The following is an 18441-nucleotide window of genomic DNA, read 5'->3' as shown; positions in this document are numbered from 1 at the left end:
ATTTCCCCCTAATTTTTCTCTCTGAAATTCGATTTTTCCGTTAAGTCCCACAGTAGATTGTATCGATGATATAATTTTAAATTCCATGTACATATAAATAAACATTTAAATAAAACACTATAAAAACCAAACTTTTTTGTTTTTGTTTTTGTTTGTTTTTTCCATTCTGAGCGCCGTAAAAGGCACCCAATCTTCCCTCTCCCCTATAAAAGATATGATTTTTAATTTGGATAAATATTTCGAGCTAATTCCACGAAATACAGCATAATAAAATTCGCCAATTCTGTTCAAGTTTACTAATACAAAATACAGTAAACTCTTTCTAAGACGGACACCGTTGGGACTGGCTCTAACTGTCCGTCTAAGAAAAGTGTTCATCTTATAGGGAGTTTAGTTACGTAAAATGACTGAAAGGGGGATAAGATGGGACCAACACCAGGTGTCCGTCTTATAGAGGTGTCCGTCAAGAGAGAGTTGACTGTAGACTCCTTAGTGTAGTGTTTTTGGGCTCATAACCACCTCCTGTGTGATTATCCCAAAGAGCCCTTTAAAGCCGGCTAATCTTAAAACACCTTTTAAAAATTCTGTAGACGCTGCATCCAGTTCAAAAAGGTCTTTGCTTGTGTTGCTACAGTGGAGTTCCCATTTCTTAAACCTCCCAGGAAAAACAGGCTGTCAGAGTACTCGAGTATTTCCTTCCCTGCAGCTGCGCAACGTTCTGCAACATAGACACCTATAGTGATCACAGTCATCCCAGGATCTTTCTTGAAATTATCCATCGCTAGTTTGGCAACAGTATTGCAGTTATTCTAGTCTTTATCGCATACTCAGCGCTGGATTTGAGTAGGACGCTGTCCCCTTCATTTCCATAGTGGTGGACGTGACTTTGCTCCGCGATGAGCACTTTTTGACAAGAAGAAAAAACAACAACCCGAAAAACTCTAAAAACTCTGCTATTGTCAGCACAGAGAACCCAATCCACAGCCCCAGCTGACCACCGATGTCGGAAGCGAAATCTGCAAGCTGTTGAAGAAGTAATAGACAGTAAGCATAAACCAATTTATCTGAATTTAAAGGTAGTTTTAAAATTTAGTCAAATGGCTCTGTACTCTCTCGGGTTTTTTAAACTTTGCAAAATTTTCTCCGGTTGATGTGCTTAACTAATTATATTTATTACTGTAAAGATCTTGGCTTTTTTTCACATATTATTAAGGAAGAAGTTCACTCTAAAGTGGCCATTCCGTTTTTCCCTTACGCCAATCGAAATTTTATACAAAGATATGTTATTTACCAAAACTTCAGCTTCCAGCGAGTGCTCAAACCCCACGAAATCCTTTACTGAAGTAGCCCAAAACTCGATAACCGAACACCGCCATCTTGAAGCTGGAAATGTATGCGTGACGTCAAAGAGCTTCGCCTGAAGTTTGCCGGGAAAATTTTAATACTCGAACTCATTGTTTCTTTGTAGTGACTTTTGTTTGTCAATACTCCTTTAAAATTCATTTTGCAAAGATACTTGTAAGTCTTTAGCCGATCATGTCCCTTTCGCGAAAAATAAAAAAAAAAAAACAAGGAAATCGAAAGCAAAACTTCTATCGCAAATTTATTTCGAGGAATAAGCGAGCAGAATGAAAATAAATAGCAGTCACTTACTTCGTATGATCTTTCTTCTGTTATGAGTTCAACGTTAAGTTCTTCAAAGAAAACTTGAATCTTTAATACGTTTTTTCTGGAAAAGAATACAAAAAACTCTATTCTAATACAACTAAAAACATCGAACATAAAAAATTGCTTAATTGCTTCGCCCTGGTACCAATAGCTCTTTAAATTGAATTCACATTCATTGCTTGATTAAAATAAAAGTAACAAGGTGTGGATGGCTTGTGTTTAGAGTAAACAGTTAGATAAATAAGTTAAATTCTGATCTTTTTGTTGGCTAACAAATTACTCACGACTACTTAGTCTATAGAAGCCATTTCTGTCCACATCCCTTAAGCCGAAGGTTCAAGTCAAGTCCCGTTCTAACCGCCCAGCTTGTAAAATAGCCAACTGTTCCATCGTCTGCCAGTTTAAAATTCTTAATTTGTAAAGTTTTTTTGGGAGTATTGGTTTTATTATCCCTACAAAAGATATTTTAATAATAAATTAGTAATTAAAGCAATCAGTACTGAGTTACCTGTAAGAACCGACATCTGCCCAAACAAATTTACCACGCCTTTCGAGGTCGGCTTGATAGTAATCCTAGGGGTTAAAATATATTAGCCTTAATTTCATATACCAATTCTATTACCAGTAACAGAATCTCAAATGTACAGCAAAATGAATCGAAAATAGATCCGTGACTGACTATTTTTATATATTTAAAAGTCTTAAAGGAGCCTTCCTAAAATTCTGTATGTTGAACTTTTACTGTCTCACTCTGGATCTTCTAACTGTAAATGTTAATGGAGAATACTTTAAGCTAACATGGGAATTAATTTCGGGTTTGCCCTTTTCTCCCTCATGGAAGCATTCGAAGTCAATTGGGGCTCTTAAGAAAGTATGCAAAAATAAATTTTCTTCAGTTCGGCCTTTTTTTTCGCAATAGATTACTCAGCGATTACACTCCATTGTTTAATTTAGGTTCCAAAAGTCACTCACTAGGCAGTAGATATAACCATACAACAATTAACTCAGTACCTCGTAATGTTCCGACGGCCACACTGCATACGAAGTGCTGATCTTAAATTCTTCCTGACTGAAAATACAGTGTATCATTCCATTATTCAAGTAAACGAAGAAATAGTTATTACTTTTTGAATACTATTAGACACTAATTTCATTGCTTTTTTTTTATTAGTTTTGACTTTTGCGCGCTAATTGTTATATATTGTTCGACGGGATAAATGAAATCACTCTAGGAAAGGGAAAAACGTTATGAAACATTTACCAACGAGCTGGAAGTGAAAGAACAGATTATTGACCTAAGAAATGTGTTTTATATGACAATCTTATTCTATAGTTTGGTAATTTATTACATCTGCCAGGACGGTATGGTAATCAGCTTAGCTACATTAAGGACTAATAATGAGTTATACTTATACTCGATTTATTTCTTCCACAGCCGACCCGAATTGCTGTTCATGTCCCCTGCAGAATAATTTTCATATTCTACATGTAACATAAAGATTTCAGAAAGGTTTCATTAGCATTGATCGTTGCCCGCACTTGCTCTGTCTTAATTTGTTAAGCGATGGCATAACTTCAAGGTTTTACCTGCAGGGTGGTGGGCAGGAGGTGCTGCAGTTTAGTTTGTTGTCTCTATACATCTTTTGCACCTTGTTAAGACAGCTAACTACAATTAAAAAGAAACAATCACAAGCATGTTTACTTCAAACATTGGGTAGCAGCAGGGCCGTAACCAAACCTTTGTCATAGATCGGGGCGCATGCCCTCCACGAAACTTTGAAATCTACAAGCTATGAATCTCTTTCAGAGACATTTTTATGATATACTTCTTGAGAAAAATCAATCTTGTTCAACTGGGGATTATTTTGCAAACAAAACATTGGGTAAAAATTTAGACGAGGCAAATACCTTGTCTTGCCTCTTGCTAGTTACGGGCCTGAGCAGCCCTCTCAAAGTCTCAAATGAAAGGCTTGCTACTCGTCGAGAGATCAATTGAATAAACAACTGGAACAAAGCTTCTAGCCCAAAAAGTAATAGCAACTGCTTCACTTGAAGACCAATAGTGTAACAAGCTTACAAAAGCTGCTACACCACTGCCCTAATAAACGACGAAAAACAGAGTTTTATACAAAATTAACACCACGCGTATAGGACATGCGGGATGCATGCAGCTAAATATGATTTCAATACTATTGAGAGTGTGTTAGGTCAGCTGGAATAAAAAAAACACTGTCTTTAATACTACATTAGAAAATCCTCTTTTCTCGTTTACGTTATGTAGCCGAGCTTTTCGTTGCTGAATGGAAATTCAAAGCCATTATCCCAGCAAAGGTGCTAGAGAACACGCCACAGCCCGCACGAGGTTAGAGTGAGAGGGTAGTTCCTTTGTTCTGGTACAGGGGTTCAATTTTAATTCCATTTTAAGCAAAATAGACAATTTGCAGTCATTAATTTTGTATAAACCCACTTTGTTTATGAGTTCCTCAACTAATATGATATATCTAATGAACATGGCCACTAACATAGTTTGTGCATATAAATACTAGTTTGCTGAAGGTTTCAAGCATACGTTGTAAATAGACTTTGCAAATGTATGACAACACTTACTGACAGCTTTGTTTGTTATATCACAAACGGGCTCTTTATCCACAGGAAATCTGTACTCCATACAGCCACACTGTGAAAACTGATTGTTAGCCAAACAAGACTCCTTGCAGGCCTTAGATTTGAAAAACAGGCAAATTGAATTAGTAACTGATATAACGTGGTTGCGTGGAATATAATTGTCAGGCAGAACTCCGAGCTCGGCATTCGCAGGAAGCAGCATATGTGTATTCGAAAGGGAACGAAAGGAAACGCACAACTGGTAATAGTAGACACTCAGCTTGTTCTATAAGAAATGTGCATATCTGACAAGATCTATCGTCGTCGCCTATTTAACAATAGGCCATTTCCGATATATTAAAATTCTAACTTGGCCACGAGGCTTGGGGGAATAAAACAAAAGATATCACGTCGAGGTTCAGGGATGAATAAACATTTCTCTTGTTTTGTTCCCCCAAACCTCGCATCCAAGTTAGAATATTAATATATCGGAATTGGCCTACTGGATTTAATAAGAGCTTGGAATTTCTTTGGATAATAGTTGATGATGAAGCCAAGAACGAAGAATCAACTATCACCTCATAGAAATCGAAAGTGAGTAATCTAATTGTTTTTGTAGAATTCTAGCTAAATTTCCTTCAGATAACGAATTTCACTTATTTATCTACATATTTAAGGTAGTGTTAAACTTCACGCTTTAGCTAAAACGTGCGCGGGCTGAATTATCATTTCAAATGTGCAGCTGTGAGTTGGCGTTCATCCGTCTGTTCTTTTGACAATAGGCCTTATCACGGTTTTAGACGCCATCTTGACAGGTAGGCAACGCGGTTAGAAATTACAGTGTCTGTATGGAAATCCGACGGCAAGTATCTTTTACAAAAATTGAATTCTGGACAACTTATATTTTTTTTCCCGCAAATTGACGCGGATCGCGGGAAAAATTATAGACAAATGTATGAGACATTAAAAACGCAACTGAACGCTTTCTAGCCCAGCTACAGTCCTTCAAACTTGACGAATAAAAACTTTTGCCTAGTTTTTTAACTTTACAATTGATAAGTTGTCCAGAAGTCAATTTTTGTAAAAGATATTTGCCGTCAGATTCCCATACAAACACTGTAATTTCTACCCACTTTGCCTAATCGTCAAGATGGCGTCGAAAACCGAGATAAGGCCTATTTCGAGTTGACCGTTATTCCGTTATCTCTTTCGGGAACTTAATTTTTTTTGTGTTCTTAATAACAAAAACCGGGTCAAGAAATACTTATCTTGAATCCACAGAGCTCTTACTATTGGCATACAGCTATTCCTTACCGTTGAAGAATATGTCGCGTTAAACATTTTGGTGTACAAGTTTGATTTGTCTGTAGAAGTGTTGTCAGGATGACATCGGTGGTTGTTGAATGGATCCTCTCTTTTTAACTTGACCTACGGAAAATAAGAAAGAAAAGTACTGATACTGTATTCATGTCAACATTTGAAAACAAGAAAAGACAGTAATGACAGCTTTTTTAGTTGCAAAGCGTCTCGCACATGATGCTTCACTTTCACAATGAACTGAGAGAAGAGAAAAAAACAGTTGCGTTGTACTTTGCAAAATTCAAGGATTCAAAAGGTTTTATGCTGCTTTACAGTCCACTCAAGTTAATTAGTTGCTTAATATGACTAGGTGGGTTTTTTTTTCTGATTGCATTTATGGTCACAAGTCCGACAAAATAAAGTCACCAAAAGCCAGTGAGCCTGGGAAATACGACAAGAAATCATTTGCGTTAGAAAATGTTGGAGACAGTATAATTATTTCATTGTATTTCTTTTTTATTCTTTATATTTAAAAGTTGTGGCGTAGAAAAAGTATTCACCTTTCTGAGGCCTATTGTCGATGCAAATCCTACCGGCAAGCTTAAACCTCTTTCCAAGGGAAATGGCATATATCCCTGGCTCGAAATGTCAATCTTAATACCCGCTTCTGGGGTAAAAGAATCAAGGTATTCATCTTGTTCAATGTTTATCTCGAGGTTCAGTCCTAAAGAAGAGAGAAAAATTAAAATAGGTCATTTATACTGTACTGGTATATCAGATATTAGTTAGTTGAGGACGTCTACTATTGGACAGCCAGATTTAAACCAAATTATCGTAATCGTCAGAATCGTAGACGTTGCTTGAAAGCTCTCACGTGTTTGAACGCAAGGAATGCTTGCTTGCCTTCCTGCCTGCCAGATGCCTGTTTGCCTGACGGACTGACTGACTGGCTGACTGACTGACTGACTGACTGACTGACTGACTGACTGACTGACTGACTGACTAACTGACTGAATGACTGGCTGACTGGCTGCTGACTGACTGACTGACTGACTGAATGAATGAATGAATGAATGAATGAATGAATGAATGAATGAATGAATGAATGAATGAATGAATAATAGTAATAGTAATAGTATATCTTTATTGCGCCTTACTCTCCAAAGGGAGGTATTGGTCTGTTTACAACAAAGGTTTTAACATTTACTAATACATTTAAGAAATAACAAAAATTTGATTCTTATACAATTCATAATGTCAATATATGTAAAAATTAAATAAATTATAATGTTCATTGTGCTTGTAAGTTAAGAAGCTCTTTCCTTTTTTGAAACATTGAATGTATATATTTACCTACTACTTTTGATGTATGTTCATTGTCAGCTCTAAGTAGGTACTTAATCCTCTCGTTCTCACTTAAATATATGTACCTTACATCAACCTTAGAAATGTGAGAACATAATTCATGTCTTATGGTTGTAAATCCCTGGCAACACATCAAAAAATGCTTTTCGTCTTCTACGCAATTTTGTTTACATACAAAGCATGTTCTTTGCTCTACTGGGATTGATGCTCCTTTATTTTCATATTTTCCAGTCTGTATTCGTAATGTATGACATCCTAATCTAAGCTTTGTCAGGCTTATTCTGTGCGCTGGGTTTTTAATGAATGAATGAATGAATGAATGAATGACTAACAGTAACAGTACAGTAAATCTTTATTGCGCCTTACACTCCAAAGGGAGGTATTGGTCTAGTTACAATAAAGGTGTTATAACAACTATGCTAACAAATTACTTAATAACAAACACTTGAATTACAATGCAGACGTTTATGATAATAATTGAACTATTAATTATACAACTATTTATTAATATAACTTTCAATTTAAAATTGCTTTTCTTTTTTGAAATATGAGAAAGATATATTTAGCTATGATTCTAGAGGTAGCATTATTATCTAATTTAAGAAGGTACATTATTTTTTCATGATCAGTTAAATCTACAAAGCGAGGATCAGTTTGGGACACGATGGAATGAAGCTCTTTTCTAACATCATTATACCCTTTGCAATACATTAAAAAATGCTGTTCGTCCTCTATGTGGTTTTCCTTACATACCAAGCGCTTTCGTTCTTCAACTGGTATGGGTGCTCCTGCATTTTCATATTTTCCAGTTTGTATGCGAAGGAAATGTACCCCTAATCGTAGTTTAGTGAAACTTATTCAATGAGCTGGATTTTTAACTGTAGTGAGATACTCTTCTAATGGGTAATCCTTTTTAACTTCTTTGTGAGTGAATTTTTTTCTAGAGTTAACTGACCCGCAATTTCGGACCTTCGACCAATTTTGAAAATAATTTTTATGCCGAAACGTTGGTTAGGATAAGATTCGGGAGCTCTGTGTGAAGTCGCACTAGTTTGCTGAAGATTTTGAAAGAACAAGAACCAGATGACACACAAGTTGGCATTTCTTGGCCACTTAAATACAGTGGCGGTTTTAATGGATAATCAAGCGGACGGAAGTGAATTGCTTACAACGATAATGGTAATTAAAATATCATTTTCAGCAAAGGTGGGGCGGAAAAAGCGCCCCGCAAAATGACACAGCACAAATGCTAACCCGACAGGTGGTAATAAGGGAGCGGAGGGTGGGAAAATTGTCTTCCCAGCAGCTGTACTCGCTGTGATGGTGAAAGCAAGAGGGGATGCTTGACAATGTGACCCGTCATTTATACTCACGGACTTACTACGCCTTAACATCTGATTGGCTATTATGTCACATGACTGACCACCATCTTATGTTCTAATCTTTGAAAATAGCAGAAAATAGATGCTTTTATATCTATTGCTAAAGGGTATCGACCTAGTTCTGCTCTACATGCTACGTTTTCTGCATACCATGGTACATTTAATGCTTGTTTGCAAAACCGGATGTGAACTTGTTCAATTGTACTTTTATCGAAATGTGTTTTGTATGATAAAAGTTCGGGTCCCCATATTTCACATCCATACAAAAGTATGGGTTTAACTAGGGCATCAAAAAGTTTATTTCGTATCACAATTGTTGATGAATCAATGTTGGACAGAAAACGTTTAATGATAGAAATAACTTTGGTAGCCTTTTTGCTGATTATTTCTCTTGCATAGGTGTAACGACTAGAAGATGTCATTTCTATGCCTAGATATGTTTGTTTGTCAATAATATTTAAGGTTTAATTGTCGTATTTAAAAATTTTTTTGTGTTTTTTCTGACCGTTACCACTAAATACAATGATGTTTCATTTATTGGTGTTTACTTTTAGCTTCTATTCTTGAGCGTGCTTATGAATAACGTCAAGTGATTGTTGCAATCCTTCTGGAGAATCGCTTAATACTAATAGATCATCTGCGTACATTAAACAATTAAGTAATTGATTGCTTAATACTACCGCGTTGCATTTGTTTACTCTAAAATAATCTGGTAAATCATTCATAAACAAAGAATGACTGACTGACTGACTGACTGACTGACTGACTGACTGACTGACTGAGGACTGACTGACTGACTAACTGACTGACCCACTGACTGACTGACTAACTAACTGACTGACCCACTGACTGACTGACTGACTCCAGCAAATTACAGAGGAATCACTTTAACTAGCTGCTTAGGAAAACTGTTCACATCAATTTTGCAAAACAGATTGAATAAATTCATCGAACAACATGATGTTCTAAATCCTGAACAGTTTGGATTTAGACCAAACTACAGAACTACTGACAGTTTATTTATTTTCCAGCAATTACTCCATAAATACACCAAACAACACAAGAAGCTTTACGTTGGTTTTATTGACTACGAAAAAGCTTTCGATAGTGTATGGCAATCTGGAATGATACATAAATTACAAACATACGGAATACAAGGGAAATTCTTGAATGTTATTAAATCCATGTATTCGTCTATTAGGAGTTGTGTTAAAATTAACCAAAACGCACTTACTGAACTATTTTCATGTAACAAAGGGATAAGGCAAGGTGATGGTCTAAGTCCAGTTTTATTTTCTTTATTTATGAATGATCTACCGCAATATCTTAAACAGAGCAAATCTCCAGGTGTGATGTTAGGAAATCGAACTATAAATTGCTTAATGTATGCAGATGATTTGTTAATAATCAGTCCTTCTCCCGAAGGGTTGCAACAATCGCTTAATGTAATTCATAGACACGCTCAGCAATGGAAGCTCAAAGTTAATACCAAAAAGTCGAACATAATCATATTCAGCGGTAACGGACAAAAGAAAAATAATATAAATTTTAAATACGACAATGAATCTTTGCAAATTGTCGACAAACAAACATATTTAGGTATAGAAATGACCTCATCCGGTCGTTACACTTATGCAAGGGAAATTCTCAGCAAAAAAGCCACTAAGGTCCTCTCGATAATTAAACGATCCTTTTCTAACACGGATTCAGCAGCTATTGCGATTAAGAACAAACTTTTCAATGCCCTTGTTAAGCCCGTGTTACTTTATGCGTGCGAAATTTGGGGACCAGAACTATTGTCATATAAAACGCACTTCGATAAAAGCACAATTGAACAAGTCCACATCAAGTTCTGTAAACAAACGTTAAACGTCCCATGGTATACAGAAAACATTGCTTGCAGGGCAGAACTTGGGCGTTATCCTTTAATCATTGACATAAAAACGTCAATCTTCAGCTATTGGCAAAGACTGAAGTATTGTTGTAATAACGTTTTGATAAGTGAGGCATTTCAATATGCAACAACATCTACAACATTTTTTGATGTTGCAACTAACGAAGAAATGCATCAAGAAACAGAACCGATAACCCGGCAACACATCAATAACGGTCGATTAACCATGAGGAAAACCCTCAGAAATAAGTATTTACAAAACTGGCTGGGCACCCAGAATAGTTCATCGTCAACTTCAAGAGAAAAATTTACACACAAGGAAGTTAAAAAGAGCTATGAATTTGAGAATTACCTAACAACAGTTAAAAACCCAGCGCACAGAATAAGCCTGACAAAGCTTAGATTAGGATGTCATACATTACGAATACAGACTGGAAAGTATGAAAATAAAGGAGCATCAATCCCAGTAGAGCATAGAACATGCTTGGTATGTAAACAAAATTGCGTAGAAGACGAAAAGCATTTTTTGATGTGTTGCCAGGGATTTACAACCATAAGACATGAATTATGTTCTCACATTTCTAAGGTTGATGTAAGGTACATATATTTAAGTGAGAACGAGAGGATTAAGTACCTACTTAGAGCTGACAATGAACATACATCAAAAGTAGTAGGTAAATATATACATTCAATGTTTCAAAAAAGGAAAGAGCTTCTTAACTTACAAGCACAATGAACATTATAATTTATTTAATTTTTACATATATTGACATTATGAATTGTATAAGAATCAAATTTTTGTTATTTCTTAAATGTATTAGTAAATGTTAAAACCTTTGTTGTAAACAGACCAATACCTCCCTTTGGAGAGTAAGGCGCAATAAAGATATACTATTACTATTACTGACTGACTGACTGACTGACTGACTGACTGACTGACTGACTGACTAACTGACTGACCCACTGACTGACTGACTAACTGACTGACTAACTAATTGACTGACCCACTGACTGACTGACTGACTGACTGACTGACTGAATGAATGACAATATTTACCATGTGAGGGTCCCGCTTTGTTTGAATTCAATACTGGTCTTTTCAATCCAGAGCTTGTTAGACCCTTGTTGAATACGTAGCAATTGCCATACTTGTAGTGCCAAAACTTGCTCCAGAATTTGTCTGTGTAATTGCTAAATAAAAAAAAATGAAAATTGATTGACAACTTATAAAAACGTTGCTTTTGTCGTGGTTACCCCCCAAAATGGTAACATTTTTTGAAGGCACGTTCTTGGAAATCCAGTCAGATATTATAGCAAATATTTTTTTGGTGAGCTTCTTGCACGATGCTAATGCAGTGCAATAGTTTTACTTCGAAATTGGCATTTCTATCCGTTTTTTCCATCATCATCATCATCATTTATTAGCCACTCTTAAAAATAAAATATAACAACAATAACTATAGTTGGTAGGGGCAGGAGACCTTCAGGAAACCACCAGGCTTATAGGGGAGACCACCTCGGTTAGCAATATGTACGTAATATTTCGCTGTTAGTTAGTACAAACTAAAGAAACCATCAAGGCCTGTGCTAATGTATTCAAGCTGGTATAATCTTATCATTTTGGAGGTGTAAACGTCCTGGGAGGACTTTGTTAATAAGATGAAAGTGCAATTGTTAACGTGGGTTATAACTACAAACTCATCGGATTTTTATGTTTGGAGCATCGTTTGTATTAAAACAGCTACCTGCAAGGAATGCCTCGGTAGGTACATGACAGCACCATGTCTTCAAACTGATGGCCTAAAGATGACAGAAAACCTTCGTCTTTCCCTGCCAGCAGAAGGGCTACTTTCTCGCTCGCTAAGAATTCTGGGTCAAGATAGTCTGGATTGTCGACTTCGTCGTCTCCCCAAGGATCATAATCATCATCATATCCTGAATCGTCATCCCAGTAATCAGTAGGTGTTGGTTCGTAGTCAGTGGGATCGTAGTCAGTGGGACCGTAGGTGGTTGGCACTGCATCATTTGACCGCCGTTTTCTTGAAGATGTTGAGTTCGATGATGAATCTGAAAATCAATGAATTATTTGAATTTGTCTTATTATTACGTGCACGGTGTAGTTCTACCTAATAAAGTTGAAACAGCGGTGGCCTATCATTCCATCCATGGGAGAAGCAATACCTCTACTCCCTTTATGCCACGGAAAGTATTTACTGAATTACGTATTTGGAAATAAATGACCAGGATCCCAATGTGTGGCATTATAGTTCAGTCGGTGGAGCGGCATCGATGAGGTCACTGGTTTGAGTCTCGGTGAGCCCTTAATTTTGCAGGCTTCTTTCCGTTCACAGTCGATTTTTTTAGTGGGCTTACGGTGAGGATCATGCCATTTTTTGCTTATCTTTGCCGTGAAGAATAGTTTTATTCATTTCATAAAACACTTCCGCTAACAAGTAATAGCTTAGTAGTTGTTATGTATGAATTGCAGTCTTACTTTGTTTTTTTATGGTATCTATCAGATCCGTGAAGTTGCTTCCGAATAGCGCATTATATCTGATGGCATTGAAGTTGCACAGCGTGACAGCTGGGAATGGAAGACTCTGAAATAAAGAAAATGCATAATTAAGGTCTATTGATGTATAATGACAAAAGAAAGGTAATTAAAATGTTTAGGCAGCAATGTAGGAACACTTCAAATACTTTTTTTTTCTCTTTAGCGGATAATGTTTAGAAAAGTTTTGTTCAATTCAAAACTAAAAGCGATCAAACCAGTAGTCGTAATTTTAGACCACAATCAAATCGTGTATGAGGGACCCGCTGGCTTTTTTCTTTATATTGTCCGCTACTCGTCTCATCTTTAAAATATCATTGGTGAATAATAAAAATCGTTGAACTCGGTTACTCGAATATCACAAACTAATTTTTGACAGTAACTAGCAGATCATTTATGTACCTCTCTATTATCATCGGTAAATAATTGATTGCTCTCGACTGACAAATCAGATAATATTTCACTCAGCCTTGTCAAATATTTCAATCCTTATTGTGTATTACCGTTCTTACCGTGTCAGATTTTAATGTAATAAGTGTGGCAAGCGGTCGCCGCTGGTATTTCCCGAACAGCGTATAAACTTGAATGCCGAGCACGACGATGGCTGCAATAAAGAGTAAACTCCAGAACGCTTTTCGTATCCACTGTTTTGAAGACATTACTCTCTCAAAGCCATGTGCAGACGTGTAGCCACAGAAGTCCCTTGTTAGTGACATGAATGTCTCGTTGGCTGGTTCTTGCTCTTGTTTCTTCTTGGGCTGGCCTTCATCCTCCATGCCTAGTTTAAGTTGTTTCATTCCTTTTACTGTAAAGCAACATTGAAAATGTTTTTTCCAGAAAGTTATTGTTTTATTAGAGTCATTTGCGGATGTGTATTTTATGAAGGCTGACAACAGTTTCCAGCACTTTCCAGCTCTTATACTTTGTTGGGTCAGTGTCACAAATATTTATCCGTTGCTGCTACAAAAATGGTATCAAACAAATACTCAATCATTGTTAAACAAATTGGGTTTTTTTCTTGTCGTCATTAGAAACCATCGGAGCGGTTTCCGGGGCCCCTCTAGATAAATGATGACTTCAGGTTTCTTTGTATTTCAGCATTGGGATACGATTGGTTTCACATCGACTCGAAAGTGGCCACGGTCCGAAAAACGTATTTTGGTCTCTTTTTTTTATATCAGTGCTTATCGTGTTTTTTTTTTTAATATTATATGTTAATGTCGTAAGTTTGTTTATCAGTGCAAAATTCTGACGATTTTCCATTCCCGCAAACCGAGTGCATTTGTTCCCCAGAACTCCTCATTTGTTGTACCTTTGTCCGTTAACCCGAAAACGCTTCAACCCCAACAAACACTTGTCGCACACTAAAAAAAGAAGCGGTGCTCTTACCATGTAAATAAAAAATAGGTCAATGTGATTTAGCTGCGGTACGTATGTACGTAGCACCCAAAGTCATTGTCGGCTAAAGTTTAAGCCAACACGTAGACGGCTTACATTTGATCTAACAGATACGACATTTACGCTTCTTCTCTCCCTGTCAATTCACCGTCAGATATCATTCAAAGCGATGAAAGGTGCGTTTTAGAATCGTTATTAGTCAAATTATTCGGACAACCCTATTCTAAATGCATAGGCCGTTTACCCTGTTTGAAATTAAAATAATTCACTATTTATCATAACTTGTTTACAATCTTTGGCTAGTATATATAATGGGCTTTTTCGGCAAAATCACAGACATATATCAAATGCACATTTTATTCGGAAAGTCTAATTTATCCTTCTTGCCCCTATCCCATTATTGTTTTGTAAACAGGTCGTTGCCTGGAAATTAAAAGGTACTTGCAAAAATGTTTCTCCCCGATATACCTCTTTCATTTTTTTTGTTCGATTTACAAGAAAACCCGAAAAGCTTTCCGACATTAAATATTTGAAGAAAGTTGTCATTAACCATTTAGTATTTAGACACTTCATTCAGTTAATCCCTTGATAACAACATGTATTAACAGTTTAAATGAATACACAGGAGGTTCAAGGTGGCCATTCATCATAGTTGAAAGCGACAAAAAAAAAAACCGACTTATAAATTATTTTTACTCATCTTTGTTGGGGCTAAGTCGTTACACAAGTCGGTAAATAAACGCCCGTGAACCCAAATAAAGCTGGAGTTCAATCAGTTGTCAAAATCGCCGTTTTTATTCGACATTCAGATTAAAGCCAAACAAATCATAAACTGCGCAATCGTATTTGTTCTGAATGCTGTGCTCGCGATTGACAAGATCATTGGACTGTCTTTTTTAGATTGCACGCCGTTTTAGTGAGAGAATTAATATTCCCTATATAATTTTTGATAAAACTCAACTGATCGGCGCAGTAACAGCTAGCTGAACAGAGTTTATGCGACTTACGATGAATGAATAGCAGATCTGTCGAGTGCTTGATCATAAATTAAAGGAAAAACACTTGACGGACCATTTGTCACTTTTAAGAGCATACATTAGTTTACTACGAAGACTGACATTTGAGTTATCGAATCCAAAGTCAATATCATTACAAACTTCATGGAAAGCGGCTTATGGAGCTACTCATTTCCGCGAGCAGCATCCGTCGACCGGATGCTGTTTGAAAAATGTCTCCTTGAACGCGCTGAACGCGATATATTTCAGTAATAGATTTTAGTAGTCTCAAATAATTGCAACACACAGAATATGTATTAATGAAGATGTTGAGTAAAAGAACAGGTTTAACACACATATCAACATTTATCTACCTTGTGAAATCTTGTACTAGTTAGCTCGCTGTGTCGTAACAAGCACAAACCCATACGTATTCGGTTCATTGAACTGTAAAATAATGAAACACATCTGCAAGCTAAATATGAAAACGACTTACATTTGTACTGCGATGGAGTTATCTTGAAATCCACAACGTGCTTGTTGACCAAGTGTTAGTGTTTGGTAGTAACTGAAGTGTTACTACCAATGTGCTGCTTTTATTTATACTTTGCATTTATTTCGATCAATAGCATCCCACAGCGCTAAGCAGCAATAGCATGCTAAATAGGAACAAAATGTTTGACAGTTATACAATAGGGCCTGTCAGAGTACTAATGAATTATTTTTTATTCAATGCATGTTTGCATGTTATTCCTTAAAATTTCGTTTCTTATATTGTGGGCATGCTTTAGCATAGTTTACTGTGTTTAAACCCAAAAGTGAACTATTCAGAAAATATCAAAAATACATTTTGCGTTCAGTTTTATTTAAACCTTTTGCTCGCATTCAATGAATTCGTTCAACAAACAACACTGTTCGTTTATTAAACACGGGTTCATTTTAATGAGTTTCTTTTTGATGTGATGTTATTTTTTTTTTCTGAGTAAAATTTGGGTTATTTCAGGTTAACATCTATCTTTTTATAGTTCATCGACTGAAGGCCTGAAAATTGACGAAAAAGATGGCATTGTCTTCAAACAGCGACAGAGGCTTTAAACGTCGCCAAAGCAAGTTTCAGCTCGGCAAATAATTATAAATAAAACAATTAAAACATTTTAGCTTTTTTGGTCGCGATCTACATTCCAATTATCTACATGATCAAGTCAATTGTTATTTAAAACTCTTTTTCTCATGAAGACGTTTTACTGTATTCAACTTTTGTTAGAGTCCATCATTTTCAGTAATTCTTTGAATTCGTTTGTGGACACCGCTGCTCTTTTATTAAAGATAAGATTATTTTAAATGAGCTTCAAAGTGTGTAAATGGCTGATTGTTTAACAAAGTAAAAGTCGATATAAGCAAAATTCAGTTCGGTAAATAAATAAAAAAAATTCAAAAGATTTTATAACAGCCTCCGCACTCAGTTTTGGCCAGAAACACCATTTTACAAAATCAGCGAAAATATGAAAAACTTCAGTATGAACTTATCTGTGAAAAAAGGGACAAGGCAAGCCTCATAAAGAGTGAAATAAATAAAGTTTATGATCGTAAATCAATTGAACTGAGAAAAGGCAAATGCGAAAAGGATTTAAATGATGTTTACTTGCCAATTATTCTGATAATTACGTTTTCAAGATCCATCTTTAACTGTCCTTGTTTTGGCAAGTTTTGCTAAGTGTTATTTTCATTAAAGCTGGTTGGATCTGTTTGCAGTTGCATGCACGTAAGACATTTATGACGTTTATTTTCCAGCCAACGGCAAAAATTCAACTTCTGGCGTTCGTACGCGGAAATGATTAGTTTTGTGTTTGTCGTGATTATGTATTTTTTTCCCCTATTTTTATGAGGGATTAATTTTAGAATTCCATATAAAAAGGTATCGAAATGAAACTCGTTTTTGCCGTTGACCGTATAACGTCATGCTTAATCTCTGGAAAATTGAACGGCACCGGTATAACCATTCGTGGAATGTGACTTTTTCATTGCATAATTTGACCAGTCGTCTCAAAGGGTTAACCCTAATTACGACAATAATCAAAGCAGCAGCGACAATTTTTTTTTCGAAAATTATTAAAAAGATATTATTTGCCAGAATAGTAATAAGTCAACCATTTGCACCATTTTGAAAAAAATATATAATAAAAATAATTATAATTCCCAGAGTCAAGCCTTGAGTTATTGAACTGGTTTTTCCTTTGAAGTGAAGGTGTGCATGTGATCATAACCATTCAAATAAAAGGTATTGAGAAATACCTTCATTATTGTCTTTTTATGTTTTTTATTCAAATTTCGCAGAATGCCATGACAGTGGCAGCTTTGAAGATTCCAGTCGTCGCTGTAAATTTTTTAATGTTTTTTTAATGTTGTTAAGCTACAACAATAGTTTCCAGGCATGTCAATAAAACAGAGGAAACCAATATTGCTACTGTCACAGGTTACCAAAAGGGCGAACCAAGCTCAAGTGAAATTTTTAAAGCTAGTAAATTTTCTATTGATATTTTTGTTTTTAAAATGGAACATAAATAATCTCTATTCCATATTTTGGAAACTAAACCAAAGTGCTTATTAGTCAGCCAGTCCCTTGTAATGCCTTGTTCTTGACGTCGTGCTACGGTTCTTTATTAAAGGGCAACTCTCGGGAAATTTACCCCAATTTTTTATTTTTTTCTATAAGTTGTTTATAGCAACAGGAATCTTTAGCAGGTAATTTTTTAAAGATATCGGCCAAAATGAATTTACTACGAATTTTCTTTTACGCCAATTTGGCGGCCATTTTGAAAACGTTCGGATTTTGGTACGTCACGTGATGCTACGTCACAGGTGTGGAAGGCAGATTTGCTTTTGCTTCCGATAAGAGGAAAACACGCCAAGCTTCTCTTCATAAATGAGAATCACAAGGAGAGAAAGACCCTATGCTGTTCAATGATGTCCAAGATAAAAAAGGTAGTGCTTCAGTGCTTAAATACATGAAAGGAAATAAACTGAAATAGACTAAATCTTGTGTTTGTGAAACGAAACAAATCTGTCAGATCCATCGGCCTTCTGAGGTCAGGAAATGTTCATAGATTTATACTACAATGCATCCTCCCCTGCACCATATCATGATAAAGATTCCTTTCGTCTGGAGTAGATAATAAATTGAAAAGGGTTTGCGAGTGCTGACTCCCGTAATTTGTCAAGAATCTTTGCATAATTTGTAAGCAGGAAAAGCGTCTACGGTCGTCAATATGGGGCTATATATGAGCG

General features: G+C 36.0%; 1 protein-coding gene across 3 annotated transcripts in view; it reads right to left on the bottom strand.

Moving 5' to 3' along the window:
- Positions 1-103: 103 nt before the first annotated feature.
- Positions 104-18441, bottom strand: part of LOC144655786 (epithelial sodium channel subunit alpha-like) — a 45934-nt gene continuing 27596 nt past the window's right edge. Inside the window, exons 1-13 of one of the 3 annotated variants that reach the window (XM_078516091.1) lie at positions 15653-15743; positions 13276-13568; positions 12707-12812; positions 11958-12279; positions 11270-11403; positions 6132-6295; positions 5587-5700; positions 4276-4387; positions 3256-3334; positions 2680-2737; positions 2177-2241; positions 1654-1729; positions 104-1023 (exon numbers count right to left, since the gene is read on the bottom strand). In XM_078516091.1, coding sequence (XP_078372217.1) covers positions 817-1023; positions 1654-1729; positions 2177-2241; positions 2680-2737; positions 3256-3334; positions 4276-4387; positions 5587-5700; positions 6132-6295; positions 11270-11403; positions 11958-12279; positions 12707-12812; positions 13276-13560 — 1722 coding nt within the window. In that variant the 5' untranslated portion in view covers positions 13561-13568; positions 15653-15743 and the 3' untranslated portion in view covers positions 104-816. Of the gene's footprint in view, positions 1024-1653; positions 1730-2176; positions 2242-2679; positions 2738-3255; positions 3335-4275; positions 4388-5586; positions 5701-6131; positions 6296-11269; positions 11404-11957; positions 12280-12706; positions 12813-13275; positions 13569-15530; positions 15615-15652; positions 15744-18441 lie in introns of those variants that run through there. The other 2 variants (XM_078516167.1, XM_078516032.1) reach the window with 2 other exon arrangements.

This window comes from Oculina patagonica, chromosome 1 (genome assembly GCF_052425735.1).
Source record: "Oculina patagonica isolate OP01 chromosome 1, crgOcupat, whole genome shotgun sequence".
Classification (NCBI taxonomy): Eukaryota; Metazoa; Cnidaria; class Anthozoa; order Scleractinia; family Oculinidae; genus Oculina; species Oculina patagonica.
This window is presented reverse-complemented; position numbering and strand designations above follow the sequence as displayed.